Source organism: Pinus tabuliformis, chromosome 8, assembly GCF_031772625.1.
Source record: "Pinus tabuliformis cultivar Carrire ecotype Pingquan chromosome 8, CPIR1, whole genome shotgun sequence".
In the NCBI taxonomy this organism is placed as follows: domain Eukaryota; kingdom Viridiplantae; phylum Streptophyta; class Pinopsida; order Pinales; family Pinaceae; genus Pinus; species Pinus tabuliformis.
Genome location: NC_142294.1, coordinates 621,732,875 through 621,755,120, shown reverse-complemented (window position 1 = coordinate 621,755,120; position 22,246 = coordinate 621,732,875). Strand labels below are relative to the sequence as shown.

The window sequence follows — 22,246 nt, the reverse complement described above, 5'->3', positions numbered from 1 at the left end:
AAAGTTAATATAGACTTGTTTTTCCTTCTAAATTGTCATCTATGGGTCTTATTCCTTTTTTCTTGCAAGATATTGTGTTATTCACTTATATATATATATATATGACATTTCAACTAATGTTTCCATATTTGGGACGTGACATTTCTAAACATAACATTTTCGGATACTCTAAAATATTTCTACATTTCACGCAACATAGATATTTCGGCATTTCACGCAACATAGGTAGGACATCAAATTTATAAGAGCAAATTTCCAACACTAGAAACTTTACATTACAATTCGGCCAAGAAATCCTTTATAGAAGACACCCATGCCCATATGTAACTCCCTGAAACCTGTTTCGGAATCTCCGAAACGTTTCGGCATTTCGCGCAACATAGGTAGGACATCAAATTTATAAGAGCAAATTTCCAGCACTAGAAACTTTATGTTAAAATTCGGCCAGGAAATCCTTTATAGAAGACATCCATGCCCAATGTAACTCCCTGAAACTACTACTCACGTTGTTATGAATAAAATATATAGGAAATAATGTAAATGATAATAATTATAAATAATGATTAGTTAATTAGAAATTAGGTTGAAGAGGCATGTCTGAATGAGACATGACTCTCCATGAAGAGGCACCTGCATAGTATATAAGCAGGCCTCTCACTCTCATTTGTAACATCAATCTTATTCATACTTTCTATATATATTCTTATATCTCAATGGAGATCTTTATATTCCAAGTTTTTTGGAGTAGTTAATAGGAAGTACGAACTTTGTTCACTTCATTTGGTATCAGAGCAGTTCGGCCCTTTGGTCGCTTCACTGCTGCACAAAGCTCGTTCCTCAATCCAGGTCCTTGGCCATCGAAATTCGTCAACTTCGTTGTTGTTGAAGCGTTTCGCTACAAGCTTTTGGAGGGTCTCCAATTCGCGAGTTGACCTTTGACCATTAAAAAAAATATAGAAAAAATAAAAATATATTTAAAAGAAGTTATAAACAAAAATAATAAAATAATAAAAAAATTAAGAAAGTCAATATATATCGAAAATAAAAAGTCAAAAACATTATTGAAAATAAAAAACAAAAATAAAGATAAAGTCACATTTTAAAAGAAAATATATATACAAAAAAAAATCCGCGCAGCCGCACGACATAGCAGCATCCCAACTGTCATCTAGTCGTCGTCGGTCAATTCGCTGTAAGACAACAACCGGTTGAAACCACCAACCTTTTTTCGCCTGTCGCCCTCCAGTTTCTCAATGCTCGGCCTCCGTCCCATCCTTCCCACAAATTCCATCTCTTTCGCCGTCACCTTCCATTCGGCCTGACGCCTTCCACTCAGCCCCTGTCCGCGCACTGGTCGGGCCACACCTAGTGCTCTGATCCTTCAAAACCCAACGCCATCAATCAAAGCCTATCGACGCTCGATTCTGACCACAATAGATAACAAATGTTTGAATGAGACATGAATCTCCATGAAGAGGCACCTACATCGTATATAAGCAAGCCTCTCACTCTCATTTGTAACATCAATCTTATTCATACTTTCTGTATATATTCTTTTATCTCAATGGAGATCTTTATATTCCAAGATTTTTGGAGTAGTTAATAGGAAGTACGAACTTTGTTCGCTTCATTTGGTATCAGAGCAGTTCGACCCTTTGGTCGCTTCACTACTGCACAAAGCTCGTTCCTTGATCCAGGTCCTTGGCCATCGAAATCCGTCAACTTCGTTGTTGTTGAAGTGTTTCGCTACAAGCTTTTGGAGGGTCTCCAAATCACTAGTTGACCTTTGGCCATTAAAAAAAATATAAAAAATGAAAATAAAAATAAAAATATATTTAAAAGAAGTTATAAAAAAATTATAAACAAAAATAATAAAATAATTAATAAAGTCAATATATATCGAAAATAAAAAGTCAAAAACATTATTAAAAATAAAACATAAAAATAAAAATAATTGAAAACAAAAATAAAGATAAAGTCACATTTTAAAAGAAAATATATATACAAAAAAAAAAATCTGCGCAGCCGCACGAAGCAGCATCATCCCAACTGTCATCTAGTCGTCGTCGATCAATTCGTCGTAAGACAACAGCCAGTTGAAACCCCCAACCTTTTGTCGCCTATTGCCCTCCAGTTTCTCAATGCCCGGCCTCCCTCTCATCCTTCCCATAAATTCCATCTCTTTCACCGTCACCCTCCATTCGGCCTGACGCCTTCCACTCGGCCCCTGTCCGCGCACTGGTCGGGCCACATCTAGTGCTCTGATCCTTCAAAACCCAACGCCATCAATCAAAGCCTGTCGACACTCGGTCCTGACCACAATAGATAACAAATATTCCTTCGACAAATGTCTTGCAAGGTGGATCCTTGAACCAGACCAGGGAGCGGTTGGAGAATTCCTCCAATTCACTGAACAAACCGACATTTACAATAACCTCCTGGTAGATTACTTCAATACCAGCACAGATTCCTCCAATAATTGTTGCATTCTTTTGGAAAACATTGAGCAAGTGAGATTGAATTATAACCGCAGCATCCAGCTTATTCTGGAAATTGTGCCTCTTTCAGGAAAATTAACAGAAGATCAACATAATTTTATAATTCTAGAGTTTATGTTCTTTGTCAAACTTGAAAATCCATTCGCCCCTTCGGAAACACATCCTTTTCAGAATATCCGAGAACAATCCAAAGATCTATAGAGGCCATTAATTCATTCGTACGGTATTATTCTCACCCAATCTTAAGTCATGACCCTTGATAAAAGAATTGTGACCCTTTATATACACAAGGGATTATACAAATAAAAAAACGAGGGGGTTATAAAGATAATATTTAATAAGTATAAAAAGTATAAAAGGAGAAACATTTTTAAGTTAAATTAATTAAAGTACAGAAACTATAAAAATAAGGGGAAAAATAAAAAATCAAAAGAGAATATATTTTTATATTCTGAAAGTTCAATTAAAAAAATTGGAATCTAACTCGGAATCAAAAAGAAGGAAGATTTCCAGAAACTAAATATAACTATGCGTCAGTGCCATTTAGAATTAAAGGGTCTATTGCGGGAAAAGATGTTACTATTGCTATCTCGCCAGCCGAAAATAAAAATTATATAAAACCTAGAATCGCAAACCAATTAGTGATTCCTAAGTCAAATATAATTGAAAAATTTCACTGTTTTAACAACAAAATATATGACAACCAATTTACAAGTAAACGTTGGAGATTATACATCCGTATCGCAATTCTCCGTTTAAACACTATGGAGCGATCAAGGTGACATTATTTTAGGATCATCTTGGACGGAAACCCTTGGTTCCTTCATCCTGAATAAGAAAAAGAAGTTTTTGACATTTTCTTACAAAAAGAAAAAAATAACACTATAGGATGTCACTGTGAAGCCAAATTCAGTAACACCAGAAGACATCTAAGATATTTCAAAAGTAATTTTTCAAGAAGGTAAAAAAGTATTACAAAATATTCAAAATGAAATTGACAAAATCACTGCTGATAGAAATGAAGAAGTCTTGCAACTTAAAGATCATAGCGAAAAATTACTAACACAAATTAAAAAGCTTAAGAATGACAAGAAGTCCTTAAAAGACAAGTTAGAACACAGTATTCAAGACGAAGCATCGAAGTCGCCAATCATAACATCCCCAGTTGAAGATAAAGCAACTAATACCGATCCAATCACAACTCAAGAAGAGGAAAAACTAGATGAAGTAAAAATGTACTCAGAAGTTGCAGTACCAACAACAAAAGATTCAAGTGAAGATCCAAGAATTAACCATTAAACTTCCATAACTAAAGGAAATCAGGTGCTTCAAATAAATTAGGAAAAAACACAGACAAGATAAAGGAAAATCAAATCACCAGAATTCCTTATCGACATCCGAATCATGAGAGTAGTCAACTCAATCAAGCCCCATATTTAGAACAGAAACAACAAACTGATGTCTCGAAGAATACTAATGCCAGTGCAATCCATTCATGTGATAACAATGCATCACAAGTTTCTAGTGACAGCAAGATTCCACAGAAGATTAATTTAGGAAGGTCAAATCCGTTCTCGGTGCGACAGTTTTGTTTATCGCTTAGAGGATCATATCATCTTGCTTTGACAAATATTACAATTCCGAGACAAGAAGACATCCGAAACAGGAAAAAGAGATTAGGGTTTTTATCAGTAAGCTTTGAGGACAAAGATTTTTGAGGAGGAAGGCAACGTTATGAATAAAATATATAGGAAATAATGTAAATGATAATAATTATAAATAATGATTAATTAATTAGTAATTAGGTTGAAGATGCATGTCTGAATGAGACATGACTCTCCATGAAGAGGCACCTGCCTAGTATATAAGCAGGCCTCTCACTCTCATTTGTAACATCAATCTTATTCATACTTTCTATATATATTCTTGTATCTCAATGGAGATCTTTATATTCCAAGTTTTCTGGAGTAGTTAACAGGAAGTACGAACTTTGTTCGCTTCATCCATCTCTCGGGAGTTACCATCCAAAAAATACAAAACAGGATAAAAGTCATATAAATAATGAATAGTTGGGAGTCAAGTGTCCACATGGATGGAAAATGATAAAATCTACATGAGACAGAAGTGACATTCCCATTCGGTAGATTCATGAGTATCACAGGGAAAAGGTGTTACATGTCATACAAGACAAGGTCACTGAAACACCAAGCACATGAAGACTGAAAACGTTATAAATTTGAATATGCATTATGATGTCCTCACTACACTGAGAAATGGCCCATTGGGAGTTGCATATTTCTGGGATGTTAGAAAAATGGAAGCAGTCATGAAATGTTTCTGTAGCAATCCCAAAACGATTCAGCTCTTTGTAGTTTCAAAATTCAAAAATGATAATTTCCAGGAATAGTAGTTTTCTTAACCTTTGTCAAAAGTTTTGACATCAAACAGTGTGAACAAGAGACACAAACCTAGAAAGATAATCACGGCTAAATTCCTATCAAAACCTTACACGAGAACATTGTCCCTTACTACTCCTTTCATATGTAGGTTTTCTTGAGATCTTTGAATATTTCTTCTGAACGCTTGTTTTTGCTGCTAGTTTATTTCCAGGTATTTCAATACACTGATAGTAGGAAATTGTTTTGGTTTCTGTTAACATTTTTGTTAGGGTTCAAAATACCAAATCAAGGGAATCAACTGACTGCCAACAATTTTCGTTCTAAACTTCAAAATCTATGTAGAAAATTAGTTTAACTTTAATCAAGATATATCATGCACAGGAGAATGCAAGCAACAGAGGCTTACCTGAATGACAGCATATTACGAACTTTGGGGGCACAGGGCATTTCCATAAATAAGGAATTTGTAAAAAATGCAATGCGACGCCTTGCTTCCAGGTTCACAGGGACATCCATAGCTGATTCCTTGACAGTCAGCAATAAATGAAGCCTCTTGATCTGGAAACAAAAAGCATTTCTCATTGCTGTCAAACATAATAGTTATTGTATTTTTTATCAGCTGCTGAACTGGCAAAATTTAAACAAACAGGCCCATTGAACTCAGATCAAATCATAATGGTCAATAATCTACCCATTGTTATATGCAGAAATAATCTGGAAACAACAATTTTAGATACAGTCATTGACTTAAACTACCTGCTCCATCCAGGCATCATTTGAAGGGAAAGGATCAACCACTTTTCCAAAGAGCTGTTTTGTGTTGTCATCAGTTTTCCTTGAATATGAACCATGACTTGGATCTAAAATCCTGCATGTTAACATCATTAAAGATGAGTAGCAATACGAAAAATGTGTATAAAAGACAAAATAAATACTTGAAAAGGAACCTTGCCTGGAACCATCCTCGATCATATCTCGAGTAACCACCTCCAGCATGTCCTGGAGAAGCAAAACAACTCTTTCTCGAGAAGCAATCTCTTTATCATTTTGCAACTGCACACACATGTTCAATTGTGATATCCTAAAGGAACTAATATACATGAATAAGCTTTTTAAGAATTACAACTAAGGCTACTGCTGAATATGAAAATTCTTCAGACATTACCAAAAACACTAGATCCACAATCATTGTGTACAATATGGGAAGCTCGCTCATCTTGAATGTCGCTGTCTCCACTTTGTCAAAGATCTCATTGATAACACTGAAAGATACAAAGCAGAAATAAAATATATGAGCAATACCAACCATGGCACGATAAAAAATACCATAGAAAAATTGATATTTTTTGGTAGCACTAACTTTGCAAATAGAAGATGCAGTACAATGTTAAGAGTCAGCAGTACAATGTTAAGAGTCAAATATGAACTTGTTTCTGTTGTACATTTTATATCCTTAGCTTCTGACAAGAGCAGTTTAAAATTTAGCAACAAAAAAGGCAACATCACTATCCAGTGGACCATTAATGGTTTTACCTTTTCTCTTGGTCACCTTCAACAATTGTGCTAAGAACGTGTTTAACTGATGCGTAGCATTCTTTAACCGCACAGTACATGTATTCATCAGCCTTAATTCTTCTGAGCAGATCATCTACTTTCCCTTCAGTAGAGTTTTTTGCCATGTCTAATGCTATAGGTATCTGAATCATGTGAAGATATCACTGAAAAGGATGATAAAGATAAAAATTTAGTTAATGCAGGAGGTGACAACATAACAAATAATACCTTGCTAGCAAGTAAGAATGGTGGCCACTGGATAAGATCTGAATCAGGATTTGAAGAATACGGTACGAGCAATAGATCCATCTCTCTGCATGCCATCAAAACAGACACGTTATCATCCACAGATAAAAATAATATTTTATTGATGTCCACAAATGACCAGGAAACAGTCGACAGGACTAGACAATATAACTGGTGCTCAATAGACCATGGGATTGTCTAGAACACTCCTAGATGCTAAAATAAAAACAAAAGGGGAGAGATACAAGTGGCAATAAAAGAGAGAGTAGCAGGACCTAGGTAAGCCAAAGGAGGGAAGTGCCAAGGGGCACAAGACCCTGGCTCAACATCTGTATCATAACTAAAAATTTAAAAAAAGTAGCTCAACATCTACAAATTAAAAGACTGCCCACTTCTCTCCAAGGGATAACTGCAAGAGTTGCTACCTGTGGTTTATCAAATCCTCAGCGCGGAAACTAGTAATAACTTGATTCCATAACTGAGCAAATTTTGCAAATGCTTTTGTTTCATTTGGTGTAACCTGCAAAAAAAATCATATTTTAGGGCAATGTAAATCAAAATCAGATATCATCTTGCTACCGTGCCATTCTATTTTCCTAAAAACAAAAAACAATCATCTTTATAATCTGTGCGGCAAAATAACACCTCATCAAACTTTCTTGACAATAATGTTTTTAGACCCCTTTTCTGATTCTCTTGTTTTTCTGTAGGCGGTATTAAATGTGCATAGAAAGCTAGAGGCAAAGATCGGAATCTTGACCTCAGCATCCCCAATGTTCGTATCTGAAATCAGAAACAACAAACAGATTGCTACCAAAACTAAATATAATTAATAAGCAGAAAAGTAAATTTCTATTTCATAAATCTGCCAGAAAAAATATAATAATCACATTACACGATATGAATATGACATATGTACACACCTCACCAAGTCGGCGAAAGGCACCATAGATACCTCCAAAGATAGTGGAGTAGATGGCATACCAAATTTGTATGTCCATGAAATAAACCTGTAGATAGATACCAGATGTAGTTCTGTGTGATCAAAGCCAAGGAAGATTTTTAAGAAAAAATTGTTCTTTATCATAAAGCTGAAGAAACTGAAACAGTGAACTCACAAGTACTATTGGAGCCCAGAGGGCAATCACCACGCCAATGTTGTTTTTTGCTGCAGTGTAAACAATACATATATTAGGAAGAGCCACTGATACTTTGAAGTTTGCAGTACTATGAAAACAGCTTTGAGATGTATAAGCTTACCGTTTGGAAAAAATTCATGCCATTCGAATGCACTAATATGCATTCTCACGATAGCCTTTGTAGGCCCAATCAATGGATGAATCTGCAATTAAAGTAGCAAGAAGACTTATGATAGACCAATCCAATTTACTATAACCATTTCATTTCAGAGTAAAATGTACTCAATCAAGGACACAAGTTCCTTCTTGTTAAAATGAGCATAAATGAGTAAATATAACAGAGTAAACTTGTTTTCTATGATATATGAGTTATTTCAAAGAAATATATTTAAACTTCAGCACTGAAATCTCTCACACTCGAGATCTAACTTCTGTCATAATGTTAGCAACCTTTTATCTATGCTGTAACAGTGTATTCTTCATTTAAAAATTACAATTAGAAGTAAACCCAGCACCTCAACGTAGTAGCTGAATGCCAGTTTGGTTACAAGAAGTAGGATCCAGAACATTGTGTACCTGACAAATTTTACCAGATGGAGTTCATAACAAATACCAACAAAACAAGAACAGCATCTAGAGAGAAATATCTTTAACCTAAATATTTAGCTGATTAGACAGATTTCCTCTCCTTATATAAGCAAAGGAAAGCAACCATATCCACTTTGTCCTCAATCTTAGAAGAATCTACATCTCTGAAATGCCAATTCTGACACTATACGGTGTTTCAAGCTATGATCTAAAAGCAACAGTAGGATAATACTATACTTACTTGAAGAGAGAAAACTGACTCTCGTGCATTGCCCGACCAACATAAAGTCGAGGCTGCAATAAATTAATATTAGGCTTTATCAAAAATGATTCTATTTAAATTTTTAATCCAAATAGACAGATTGTATCAAAAACTGGAAACTTGTCGACAAAATAAGATAAAGGCCTCAAAATACAACCCACTCTTTAACTCATATTTCCATGGTTAGATTCAGTAGTAAGTACACATTCCTCTTTTGGTGATTCCTTATTATTTCTTTATTCATGCAACAAAACCAAAAAGGAAAAAAAGAATTGCAGATTATATGTTTTCATTTCTCAGCAGAAATATGCAACTTTCTTTGTTCTCACCTGTGCCCACCACATCAGGATACTCACAATGCACCAGTTCGAGCTTTCAATAAATCGCTTTATCATGGGCAATAAAAACAATATTGCCCCAAGTACATTAGGAACCAGATAGAACACAACTGCAGAAATGTATAATGAAGGGCTTTCCCACTTGTCACCAAGCCAGTTCTTGAAAATTTTGCCAAGACCAGTTGGGTTATCCCATGTGTGAGCATAACAGACTGGGAGGATGATTACCCATGCAGCAGCAACGACAACTTTCAAAACATATCTTAGAATTTCTGATGCCTTCATGGCTTTCCTTGCTTTCCAGCTAAGAATTATATCTAGAATAGCTGCAAAAGTAAACATATCATCAAAAGACCATTACAGTTTGTGTTTAGGATAGCAAGGTTACTAGTGCAAGCATGGTGATGAATACCAGATACCTGGGCCACATGGTGTTCATATTCTAAACTCAACTATTCAATAGAACAAAATGTACAAATAGAAATGCAAAGATTTTCCACAATGTTTACATTAGAGGCCCTCCTTTATTTAACAAAAAAATATGTCAAAATAAACCACCATTGAACCATGCATTGTATGACCCAACTGACACTGAAGACCACATATTATTTAAACTTATAAATTTGATCCACAGATACCAGAAATGTATCTAGAACAAAAGGCATTATACAACAATTGAATGATATTTGCACTTATTGTTTAATGTTGAACTTTTGATTCCATCCCTCAGACACAAACGTGGAAGAACACATCACCTGCTTAAACTCTCTAGGGATAGTAAAATCCTACAGCACCCCTCGAGTAAGGTGTTAAAAAAAATTAAAAATCGCATATCTAAAATGAATGAACTTCCCTATCTCGATGTATTCTCAACTACAGCTCTGGAGCACATATGCTCAAATTCAATAGTTGCGTTTTCCAACAGGATAAGAAAATAATATTTTATAAACTATATAAATAAGTGAATTGTAAACTTTATAAATTTTATTAATTGTAAGAAGGCTTACTAGAAATATGGCAAATCCACTCTTAAGTTAGGATCTTGTCAAATTAACAATTGTATTCAAGGCATTAAAATTGCATCAAGGCATGCAAATCATCAATTTCCAACCTGACATCCTTTTGGGATACATAAGCAGAAGATCTAATACAAAGCTTATTCAAGTCTGATGTCTTTTGCAATGCGGTTGATTACAATCGGAACCACAAAGGTTAAGGTTGCTTCCATCCATGTTGTAAGATTTTTCCATCACACAATGTCAATATTTGAACACCAATTCAATTTCTTCATGGAGTAAAATGAATGATAGTTTCTTGTGTAATTATGAAGAACACTGCAAAAGGAAGACCCACAAAAAAGAGATTATCCAAGTAAAACATGATGGCAAATGTAACTAGGTTCGGTCTTCATTAAATGTATTTGAGTCATCTTGTAATGTACTTGTCAAAAGAATAAAGAAAAGGATTTTTATTATTATTATTATGACTTATTAATGCATGGGTTTCATGCTCGGGTCACCATGTTTTAGGTCAAAGTCCCCATTGGGGACTTCTAGGATTTATTCTGAGTCAATAGAATCATTGTACTTTTAAAGAGACCCTTCATGGACTTTTGAATCATGTAAAAAGGTTAAGTATTGAGTCAAATGTAATTTATGTATCCTCCACATCAAGTCAGCCTAGAAGAGATCAAGTCGGCCTAAGGACATCAATTCGACTTCCCTTGAAGCCTATCAATAGAAGCAAGTCGAATTCATTTAGAGCATCTCATCTCAAGCTAGTTCGATATCTCGAAATAAGTCGAAGAAGTGTGAAGTGGGTTTAAGGAAACCAAAGGAAGTGTGAGTTGGGTGGGGTCTAAGGAGAAGAAGAAAAACAAAATTTTGGTGCCTCTCTCTCTCTGTTTCGTGCCCTAGTTTGAGAGATCGAAGTCTTCCAAGTTTCGTTGATGCCGGAAGTTGCTACATAGTTGAAGTTGTTGGAAAAGAAGTCGAAGACTGGGAGCTTGACTTGTTGTGGAGGGAAGGTTTGGTATTTGTCTAGGGTGAAGAGTCTCAAAGAATACTATTGAAAGGAAGAGAATTTTGACTGGATTGTCCCCTCAAGGGGGGTTTTGCCCTGGCATAGTGACTATATCTGGTGTCCATTGTTTTATGTGCTTTCGCTTTGGCAATTGCTTGATGAACTAAAGAAAAAAGATATTTAAGAAAACTTAATAAGAAGTCAAGAACATCACAAATAATTATCAAGTATAAGATAATATTTCTACCTTCCTGATCTTCTAACATGGTTTCAAAGCTTTGGTGACTAAAGAAGAAAAACACAGTCTCAAGCACTTGATCAAGGAACCATTCAAAAAGGTTATTTCAGGGAAGAAGTCCACTATATTCAAGGAAGATGTCTAACACAATCAAGGGAAAGAGCAAACTTGAAGGAGCCTCAAACTACAGGTCTTGGAAGAAGAGGATTGACCTCATCCTTGAAAAGAACAAGGTACTAGACTTGGTCAAAGGAAAAGTAAAGAAGTCTATAGATGACTCCAGTGATGCTGACAAAGTAAAATTCAGAGAATTAGAATTGGTGGCCATGACTCTAATAGTAGAAGGAATAAAGGACAACCTTGTCCCATTTATATCCAACATCAATCATGCTCAGGAAATGTATGAGGCCTTGCCAAAGTTATTCACTATTAAGAACATTGGTCAAGTGGCAAGCTTGAAGAATGAACTAAGGACCACAAAGATGACTAAAGAAGATACAGTGGCCTCCTTCTTTGTGAAGATAGCAAGAATCAGAGATGATCTTTTGGCCATTGATGAAATTGTTCCAGACAAAGAACTCGTGATCACTGCTCTATTAGGATTGCCACCTACTTGGGGTGCATTTGCTGCAGGTCTTAACAGTTGGAAGGAAGCTCCCACTTTTGAAGAACTATGGATTGCCTGCAGTCAAGAAGAATTGAGGATCTCTCTAGTTGCCAATCCTGAAGAAGTATCTAATGCCTACACTGCTCAACACAAAGGAAAGAAATCGAAAGGACCAAGGAAGAAAGTAGACATGTCCAAGGTAGAATGCTATCAATGTCATAAGAAGGGTCACTATAGGAGTGACTGTCCTGACAATCCAAAGAATAAGAAGAGAGATAGAGATCATGCTAACATTGTTGAAGAAGAAGATCCAAAGAAAGTCAAACCTGAAGAATCTAATATAAGAGACTTACACTATTAAGTCCTATGCTTCTAGTCCTAGATATTCTATTTTGTATTTTTCATGTTTAGAATTTATAGGTTTTAACATCTTTTTGGAAAAGACTTTTTCTTTTGTTTTATAAGTTTATAGGTATCCCTCAAGCTTTGGAGGGAGCCCCCAACAAATCCCAAAGATAAGTATCTCATTTCCTTTTAGTTTTTGGTTTCATGTACTCATTTAGTTTTTATTATATTAAATATTAATCATCATTCTCCCTCTATTCTCTTGATTAGGAAAACATCTACTATATTCTCAAGGAGTATGAAAGAGGACCTATCAAGACAAGGTTTGTCAAGGAGCAAAGGTATCCTTTAAAACATTGATTTCTTTATAATAAATGTTTATTCGTTTGACAATCTATTACTAACATTGTTGTGACTAGCTATAGTGAATCATATTGATTCTTATTTTAGGTGATTCATCACTTGATAAATCTACCCCACTCCTATTCTTAACTGATTTTATAGAACCCTAGACAGGTTTTCTGGAAAACCCTAACCTAAGGTATGCTAATGTGAATGTCTAAAACCCTAAATTGCTTAGGGACATTAAGAAATGCTATTTGAAGTTTTTACCGATGATGTTATGTTTAGGATTTTGGTATAATCAGGAAAACCTAACTTAGAGTTGAGTAATAAAGTCTAAAATCTTGAACCTTTGGAATATTGGTAATCTTGGGTTTGTTATGTTGAAACCCTAACTCGTTAGGGTTTGGTGGAATGTGTAAGCAAGACCCTTATAATGTCTTAGAAATGATTTCCTTGGTATATGTGTGTTTGTCTGATCAAACCCTAATCTAACCAAGTTTGTTGTATGTCTAACTCTTATTGATCTTTGTGAAGTTGGGTTTGACTAACATGTGATATGAAATATCTATGCATGATGACGAAGTTCTAGATGTATGAGTTGAGCTATTTGTCGATGGTCATGAATCCTAGGGTTTGGAACTAAGCCCTAGTCAAAGTTTGTCTTTCTAGGATGATAGTATTTGTGAAATTTTAAGGTTTTTGGAGTTGAACCTTAGTAGAAGTAAAAATCTCTGATGTAGGATGACAATATGATGATTTGAGATTTCTGTAAGATTGTTTAAATCTGTGTTTTGGTTTATTGATGTTTGATTGAAAATCTAGGCTTTGCAACTAACCCTAGTGGAAGTTGGTCATGTTAATGACTAAGTTGTGATTGGTCTTGATTGATTCTTTTGTATGAAATCGAGGATTTGTATGAATCCCTAATGGAAAGTCTAACATATGAATTCTGAAAGTTGTTAGATGCATTGTAGATCTATATGTGTTTGAATTGTTTCTAGGGTTTGCTATATGTTGTAGCAGGGTATATCATACCTTTGAAAGAAACATTGAAACCCTAGATGGAATGAAAGTTGTTATGAAGTAGTCTAGGGTTTATGACAAAGTCCCTAGCAAGATGTTGAAGAGTATGTGTCTCTTGTTTATAATTAAGGTTGGTATCTGACATATGTAAGGTTTAAATGCTTCCGTAATTCTGATATGACTAACTTCGTGCTTCTATAGATTTGGTTGTACTATCTATCTAAGTTATGCAGGCACGCAATCTTCAATATGGTGAAGATGTTCGTTCATGTGATAAGCATGATGAGGATGATGACAACTCTGATGAAATGGTTGGAAGCCACAAAAGATTCTCCGATGACGAAAAAGAAGAAATTGGTCTCCCTAAGATTAAGAGGGAGTTTGGATAAAGAGATGCTCCCTCGTTGAGAGGGAAGGCATAGCTTGGTATTGATTGAAGAATGAATTTCGGAGGATATTTTGTTGCATGAGAAGTAGGAAAGGAAAGTGTATGATTGAGGAACCTTTTGTCAGAGATTTGGTTGATAGTCCTACTATGAAAAGTTGAGAAGCAACATCAAGTTGTTTAAAAGACCCTAGAGGTTTGTATTTGATTATGTACATATGAAAGTATATTATTGATTGGGGTTGTGTTTGTACATGTAAATCTCTCGAAGGAGTTGATATCATGTTGCTTACCAATCAGTTTGATTGGGAGAGATTGGTCATCCTTGATATGTTCGATCAAGGAGTGTTGAGGCTTTGTGAGTGAAGCATTTCCTGGGAGGACATATGGTTAGCACTTTATGTTGATGTCTAGGTCTCGAAGTAGGGAGGGTGGCATGAGTCATAGAGCTCTTACCATGGATATGCACCTAGGTCCCTGATGGTTAGCAAGTAAGCTTGATGATACCTAGAGAGGTTGAAAGCTTGAGTCCATCACAGTCCCACCCGAATAGATTGCCCTGGTCAGGAATCTAGTCTGTGGCATTGCAGTGCCTAAATTGTTGAGAGACCCATGGATAGATTGCCCTGGTCAGGAATCTAGTCCATGCCATTGTGGTGCCTAAAGTTCCTCATGGTTCATATAGTTGAGATCTTCCTCGTACTTGTATATTATGAATACCTCCGTAGTTAAGAGGGAGCATTGGAAAATGTAACTAGGTTCGATCTTCATTAAATGTATTTGAGTCATCTTGTAAGTGTTGATTTGGGGTAGCATCGGATGTGCTCTAGCCATGAAAATTAGTGGAGAGGCTAAAGCACATGAGATCTCCAAGACCCAGAAATGGTTTGGGTAGATTGTACCCGGTTTGGGAGATATTAAAATAATTAATATTTTTAATGGAGTTCATAAGTCTAAACTTACGAAAAATAAAATATTAATGGGTATTAATATAAAATTGGGTTAGAAGGTTCCAAAAGTCATGGATCAAGCCAAATCTAGTCTTAGTCGTTGATTAGACATTTAATCTCGGCTGTTGAAGGACCAACAGGAAAAGTATAAGAGGAGACTTGAAGGCCAGTTGGAGAACACACCAGAGTGGTCAGTTATTCGATTTACTAGAGCGGGGTTTGCTAAGTTAAGTCGAATCAATGATCAACAATGAGGGGCAGTGAAATCTGGGCAGAGAGGCAGAGATAGTGCCGAGAGACTAGCGAAGAAGCAGAGAGGCAGACGCAGAAGCTAGATCAGGCCACGCAAAGCCCAGCAGAGACAGCGCAGAGGCCAGAGGGTCCCAGAGGCTGCGCAGGAGTGACGCAGAGGGTCCTAGAGGCTGCGCAGGAGTGACGCAGAGGGTCCCAGAGGCTGCAAAATGCCTCAGAGGGATGACGCAGAGGGTTCTAAGGTTGACGCAGAGGCCAAAAGGGCCAGCATAGTGCTTCAGAGTCGCTGGAAAGGGTTTGGTGGGACAAGGTTTCTGAATACCTGTTTCCGAATAGAGAGGTATTACTGCCAGTTGTTTTTCTCTGTCAAGTGAGCCAGTTTGGCACCCAGTTGTACTCAAGGAAATATTGCAAAATAATAAACCCTCAGAATTACTGCACCAGTTTTCCCGCATTGGGTTTTTTTGGGGACGAGTTGTCCAAAAATAACAGCGGCACTTGTGTGTTTGTTTTCTTTCAGCTGTTGATCTGTAGATGTTGAGACTATATTGTGTTTATTTCGTTATTTATATGTTTTAAATAACTTGTTCAGAATTAACAAGTAGAAGAAATAAACCAAAAGAATACAGATTAAATTTCTAACGGGTAATACTTAGAAATTTCAACATGGTATCAAAACGTGGTTGCAGATCACAGGAAAGTTGAAGGCATCAGATAAGCAGAGCATTTGCAGCAAAATCAACTGTCCCGAGTGACAGAAGTTGATCCTTGCAAAAAGCGACAGAAGAAGGGTTGACGCAGAGGGACAGCATCATCAGTCCAGGCTAAAGAGAGGCCAGCGCAGAGGTAGAGGAGGGCAGAAAAAGGCTCACGCAGAGCCACGCAGAGACCAGGAGGGTTGACGCAGTTGGCTGAGGGAGCATTTTTGCCAACGTCGGGATTACGCAGAGCCTAGAGGCTCAGCCCTTCATTTGCTGGGGCATAGGAAGTTGTGGGTAGTTTGCGGGAGCGACGCTGGTGGGGTACTGTGGGCAGAACAGTACCTAACAGGGAAAAACCAAGGTAGAGGGAGTTGCTACCGAGGCCAATTTCTAGCCAAGGAATTTGGATCAATGTTGCAGGTGCACAGAAGATCGGAGAGGTACGACTCGGCATTTGGCAGACGGATTTCCAAGAGGGAAATCGAGACTCAGAGGGAGTCTAGCAAAGAACTTCCAGGCGGGAAGTAGAGAGACTCGGCAGGAGTCGAAGAGAGAACTTCCAAAGGGAAGTAGAGAGACTCGGAGGAGTCGACAAGAAGAGCAAAGAGATGGCAATGAATGGGCTGAGGGATCAGGATAGGTTGGATGGGACATCCAACTTTGTGGTCTAGAAGGCCAGGATCCTGTCCATTCTAGATAGACATCGCATCAAGGCCCTCGCCTTGAGAACAATGGCGATCCCAGTTGACCCAGCTGATAATGAGAAGTACGAGGAGGCAATGGCCAAGGCGAAATGCATCATCCTTAACGAGGTCAAGGATCATGTAGTCCAACATATTGCCGAGATGGAGACGACAAAGGAAATGTGGGACACCTTGAAGAATTTGTACCAGCATACTTTCGTGCAAAGGAAGATGTTACTCGAGAATCAGCTGCAGTCATACCAGATGAAAAAGGCGGAGCAGATAGATCACTATCTCGGTCGGTTGAAGGAGATCTGGGACCAACTGACTTCCATAGAGGCCACGCCGGATGAGGAGATGTTGGTGAGGACCACACTTAAAACAGTCTCCGAGGAGTGGGAGACACTTGTCCAGAGCATACTGGGCAAGACGGATCTTCCAGATTGGGAAGAATTTTGGGCAGCTCTTCGCCAAGAGGAGATCAGAAGGTTGAGCAAGACAGGAAGTAGCAGCAAAGGAGTTTGAATCAAGAAGGAAGAGGAAGAGGATGAATCTTTGGCATCTGCGGAAAAGCAGGAGAAAGGAAGAAAAAGGACCTCTCCAAGGGGAACTGGGTCATTATTCGAAATAGTGTCCGAAGAACCAGTGTGGGGAACTGGGTCATTATGCGAACCAGTGTCCGAAGAAGAAGAGTAAGGGAGAGGCATCTGACTCTAAGTCAACGCCAGCGAAGGCAGAGAAGGAGGTCGAGGAGGATGATGATTGTGCCATGAGTGCTCATGTACCCCTAGAGAAGAGGTGGGGAGACATCGAGTTGTAGTCAGGAAGACTATAGGCGATGAGGGGCAGGATCCTTGAAGTACCCAAACTCTTCGATTATAAAAACGGATGCGGATGAAGCGGCAGAGAGTGCTAAAAGTGCAGTAGCCCCGAGCAATGCGAGGCTAGCAAGCTGCAACAGTGCGAGAGGCACGGAGAGTGTTGCAACAATGCAGGATGGCACAGACAGGTTTGTAGTGGTGCGAGATGCAGGGAGTTGTTGCAACAGCGCAGAGGTCATTAGAGGGAGAACTAGTTGGCGGTAGAGAGAGCTTCAGCATCGGGAGTGTTCCTAGCCTGACAGGGATGTTAGTAGTTAGGTGGATCAATTACTTACTTCTCAGTAACTGAGTTGTAGTGCAGTAGTTGTTAGCAGTAGCACGATGCAGCATGATGAGAGGGTGATGCAGTGCAGATGCAGTGTTGGGAGGATGGACCAGCAGCAGCACGAATGCAGAGGGAGCTGTCGTACAGATGCAGCAGTGGCAGTAGCAGGGCCATGGGTAGCAGTACAGATGCAGCAGTGCAGAAGATGTTGGGCGGGGAGGCCTAGCATCAGCACAGGTACCAATGCCGTATAATCAGAGTGATACTCAGTGTGGAGTATTACTAGAGCACGGTCCTCGCTATGAGGGAGTGTTGATTTGGGGTAACATCGGATGTGCTCTAGCCATGAAAATTGGTGGAGAGGCTAAAGCACATGAGATCTCCAAGACCCAGAAATGGTTTGGGCAGATTGTACCCGGTTTGGGAGATATTAAAATAATTAATATTTTTAATGGAGTTCATAAGTCTAAACTTAGGAAAAATAAAATATTAATGGGTATTAATATAAAACTGAGTTAGAAGGTTCCAAAAGTCATGGATTGAGCCAAATCTAATCTTAGTCGTTGATTAGAGATTTAATCTCAGTCGTTGAAGGACCAACAGGAAAAGTATAAGAGGAGGCTTGAGGGTCAATTGGAGAACACAACAGAGTGATCAGTCATTTGATTTACTAGAGCGGGGTTTGCTAAGTAAAGTTGAATCAGTGATAAGCAGCAAGCGGCAATGAGTATTGGGCAGAGAGGCAGAAGCAGAAGCAAGAGCAGGCCACGTAGAGCCCAGCAGAGACAGCGCGGAGGCCAGAGGGCCTGCGTCATCCACGCAGAGGGCAGCAGGAGTGACGCAGAGGGTTCCAGAGGCTGCGCAGTGCCTCAAAGGACTGACGCATAGGGTTCTAAGGGTGACGCAGAGGCCAGAAGGGCCAGCGCAGTGCTTCAGAGTTGCTGGAGAGGGTTTCATGGGACAGGGTTTTTGAATACCTGTTTCCGAATAGAGAGGTATTACTATCGGTTGATTTTCTCTGTCGGGTGAGCCAGTTTGGCACCCAGTTGTACTTAAGAAAATACTGCATAATAATAAACCCTCAGAATTGATGCACCGGTTTTCCCGCATTGGGTTTTTCCAGGGACGAGTTGTCCAAAAATAGCGGTGTCACTTGTGCGTTTGTTTTCTTTTAGTTGTTGATCTGTAGATGTTGAGACTGTATTGTGTTTATTTCATTATTTATATGTTTTAAATAACCTATTTAGAATTAACAAGTAGAAGAAATAAACCAGAAGAATACAGATTAAATTTCTAACGGGTAATACTTAGAAATTTAAACAGTAATGTACTTGTCAAAAGAGTAAAGAAATGAATTATTATTATTATTATTATTATTATTAAAACATGGGTTTCATGCTTGGGTCACCATGTTTTAGGTCAAAGTCCCCATTGAGGACTTCTAGGATTTATTATGAGTCCATAGAGTCATTGTACTTTTAAAGAGACCCTTCTTGGGCTTTTAAATCGTGTAAAAAGGTTAAGTATTGAGTCAAATGTAATTTATGTATCCTCCACACCAAGCCGGCCTAGAAGTGATCAAGTTGGCCTAAGGACATCAATTCGACCTCCCTTGAAGCCTATAAATAGAAGCAAGACGAATTCATTTGGAGCATCTGATCTCAAGCTAATTCGATATCTGAAAGGAAGCCGGAGAAGTGAGAAGTGGGTCTAAAGAAGCGAAAGGAAGTGTGAGTTGGGTGGCGTCTAAGGAGAAGAAGAAAAACGAAATTTTGGTGCCTCTCTTTCTGTTTCATGCCCTAGTTTGGGAGATTGAAGTCTTCCAAGTTTCGCTGACGCTAGAAGCTGCTACATAGTCGAAGCTGTTGGAAAAGAAGTCAAAGATCTGGGAGGCTGACTTGGTGTGGAGGGAAGGTTTGGTCTTTGTCTAGGGTGAAGAATCTCAAAGAATACTATTGAAAAGAAGAGAAATTTGACTGGGTTTTCCCCTCGAGGGGGGTTTTCCCCTGGCATAGTGCCTATATCTGGGGTCCATTGTTTTATGTGCTTTCGCTTTGGTGATTTCTTGATGAACTAAAGAAAGAAGATATAAAGAAAACTTAATAAGAAGTCAAGAACATCACAAGTAATTATCAAGTATAAGAAAATCTTTCTTCCTTTCTGATTTTCTAACAAAACATAAGGATACAAAATCAAAGGAAGAATTTCTAGAGCACCTCATGTATCTGAACAAACACTTTGTAAATTTTAAATTGGCCCAATCACAATTTTCAATCCCAATAAGTTTCTCAGTTTCTTGCTGGTAGGGTTTAATACTCATATACAAGTGCATTAAAAAATTGAACTTATGAAAGAATACACATTGAATCATTTACTGCAAATGCTAAGCGGAAACTAGGGAAAACAAGCACATTAAATGACACAGAAATTTTCGGCCAATGCCCCTGCAAGAAACCCCAAAGGGAAAACTAGTAGAGAGAATTTTTATTATGAGCCCATAGAAAAAGTAAATGAGTTTACAGCAAATTTCTTTTCCAGCAACAATTGACTGTACTTATCTCAAATTCTGAGCCACTTCACCACCTCAAAACTGTGTCAAGACTCTCAATATCTGTACAGAAGAGACTACCTCAAAATCTGTGTCAAAACCCTTGATTGTTATGCAAGAAATACTCCCTTGTAGTCTGTTCCAAAACCCTAATTTTTTGTGCAGGAATAATTCCTCAAAATATGTGCAAGGACCTTTATTTCTCTGCCTCAAAGCTTTGCAATGAATGCAATAAATGTTGTGCATTCTCCTAGGTTTGCATGCTCCTTGTTGCTCCTTCTCTCCTCTTTGTTCAACTCTTCTCCTCAATCTGTTCAAAAATGCATTGAATAATTTTGTGTCTTTCCGTGGAAACTCCTTTTATGTCTCATCATAACGAATTTTTACCTAACCCTAAGATCTAATGGCTCAGATTAAATCCTTGGCCAATGAGATCTATGGTTGTGATATAATCTCTCATTATCAAAACTTAAATCATTTTTAAAACACTTTATTCATTAATAATGCACAAAAGTCACTTAACTTTATAAAATAAAGTTAATGTCCTAGGGACCACTTTTGGACATTCTCCCGCATGCTAGACGCTAAGCCAATGTGGAGGACACTTGTCAAGCTAAAAACTTCAACACTCCCTCTTAGCAAGGAACGTGTTCTTCACCAACCCCAACTTGTCTCTAAAAAACACAAACTTGCCTTTCACCAACGACTTTGTGAGAATGTCCACACCCTGCTCATCTATGGATATAAATCGAAGCTCAACTACCCCTCTCTAAACGTAATCCCGAATGAAATGGTATTTGATCTCAATATGTTTTGACCCAACACAAAATACCGAATTTTTCGAGAATTTAATGCAACTCTGATTGTCACAATAGATCATTGAAGGCTACAACTACTGACCAAATAAACCAACTAGTATGTTGCAAATCCTTATAGCCTCAGAATTCACCTGACTAGCTGCCATATACTCTGCCTCTACAGAACTTAGTGCCACTGACTTTTGTTTTCTGCTGAGCCCAAACCGAAACAACACCCTAAAGTGCTTTTCCTATCCACTTCATTGTCTTCCCAGTCTGAGTCTATGTAACAAATCAAGTTGACTGTTATGAATATAATATATATAAATAATGTACAAATAAATCACAATAAACAAATGATTAATTAGTGATTAGTATAGAAGAGGCATGTCTCTAAGGACATGACCGTTCATGAAGGGGCACCTGCCTAGATATAGAAGTGGTCCCTCAATCGTAACAATTACCATTTCATATCTTTTGTACATTTCTATATAAATATTATTGTCCTATAATGGATATTTACATATATCAGATCTTCAAAGTATATTGTTAAGTATATGAACCTTGTTCGTAACATTGGTATCAGAGCATTCATCTGAGTATATGAACTTTGTTCGTTAACATTAGTATCAGAACCACGTTCTACAATCCCGGTCTTTGGCCATCAACTCTCCATCAACTTTGTTGTTCTTATGATCAAAGCGTTTCACTACATAGTTGGAGCTTCTCCATTCTATTCGTTTCGTCATTTAAGTCTTCAGACATTAAAAAAAAAAAATTATAAAAGAGGAAGAAAAAAAGAGAGAATAGAAAAAAAAACAAAGAAAGAAAGTGAGAATATATCTAAAAAAAGGAATTATATATAAGAATAACAATAAAAAGGGGCATATATAAAGAAAGATTATATATATATATATATAAAACAATTATATAAGAAAAATTCCAAAAAAAAAAAATTATATTACAAAAAAAGGTAAAAAAAAAACAAAAGAAAAATTTTACCTGTGGCCCTTTCAAACCTCAGCATTCTCAACGCAGAGTGTAACCAACGTCACCATGTCTGCATCCACCAAACCATTGGCACCTGACACCCTTCCCTCACTGTCACTCTATCTGCATCCGTTGCCCTGTCGGTTGCTATCTACGCAGCCGCAGACTGCAACCTCGTTGACTTCCAACC

General features: G+C 37.7%; 1 protein-coding gene across 1 annotated transcript in view; it reads right to left on the bottom strand.

The window, feature by feature from the left end:
- Positions 1-22,246, bottom strand: part of LOC149237038 (callose synthase 3-like) — a 305,860-nt gene that overhangs the window by 94,383 nt on the left and 189,231 nt on the right. Inside the window, exons 16-29 of the mRNA XM_089372560.1 lie at positions 9,016-9,350; positions 8,666-8,718; positions 8,352-8,412; positions 7,958-8,039; positions 7,816-7,865; positions 7,621-7,707; positions 7,343-7,480; positions 7,123-7,217; positions 6,680-6,764; positions 6,431-6,594; positions 6,063-6,159; positions 5,850-5,950; positions 5,654-5,765; positions 5,304-5,455 (exon numbers count right to left, since the gene is read on the bottom strand). Of these exons, the coding sequence (XP_089228686.1) occupies positions 5,304-5,455; positions 5,654-5,765; positions 5,850-5,950; positions 6,063-6,159; positions 6,431-6,594; positions 6,680-6,764; positions 7,123-7,217; positions 7,343-7,480; positions 7,621-7,707; positions 7,816-7,865; positions 7,958-8,039; positions 8,352-8,412; positions 8,666-8,718; positions 9,016-9,350 (1,612 nt within the window). The remainder of the gene's footprint in view (positions 1-5,303; positions 5,456-5,653; positions 5,766-5,849; positions 5,951-6,062; positions 6,160-6,430; positions 6,595-6,679; positions 6,765-7,122; positions 7,218-7,342; positions 7,481-7,620; positions 7,708-7,815; positions 7,866-7,957; positions 8,040-8,351; positions 8,413-8,665; positions 8,719-9,015; positions 9,351-22,246) is intronic.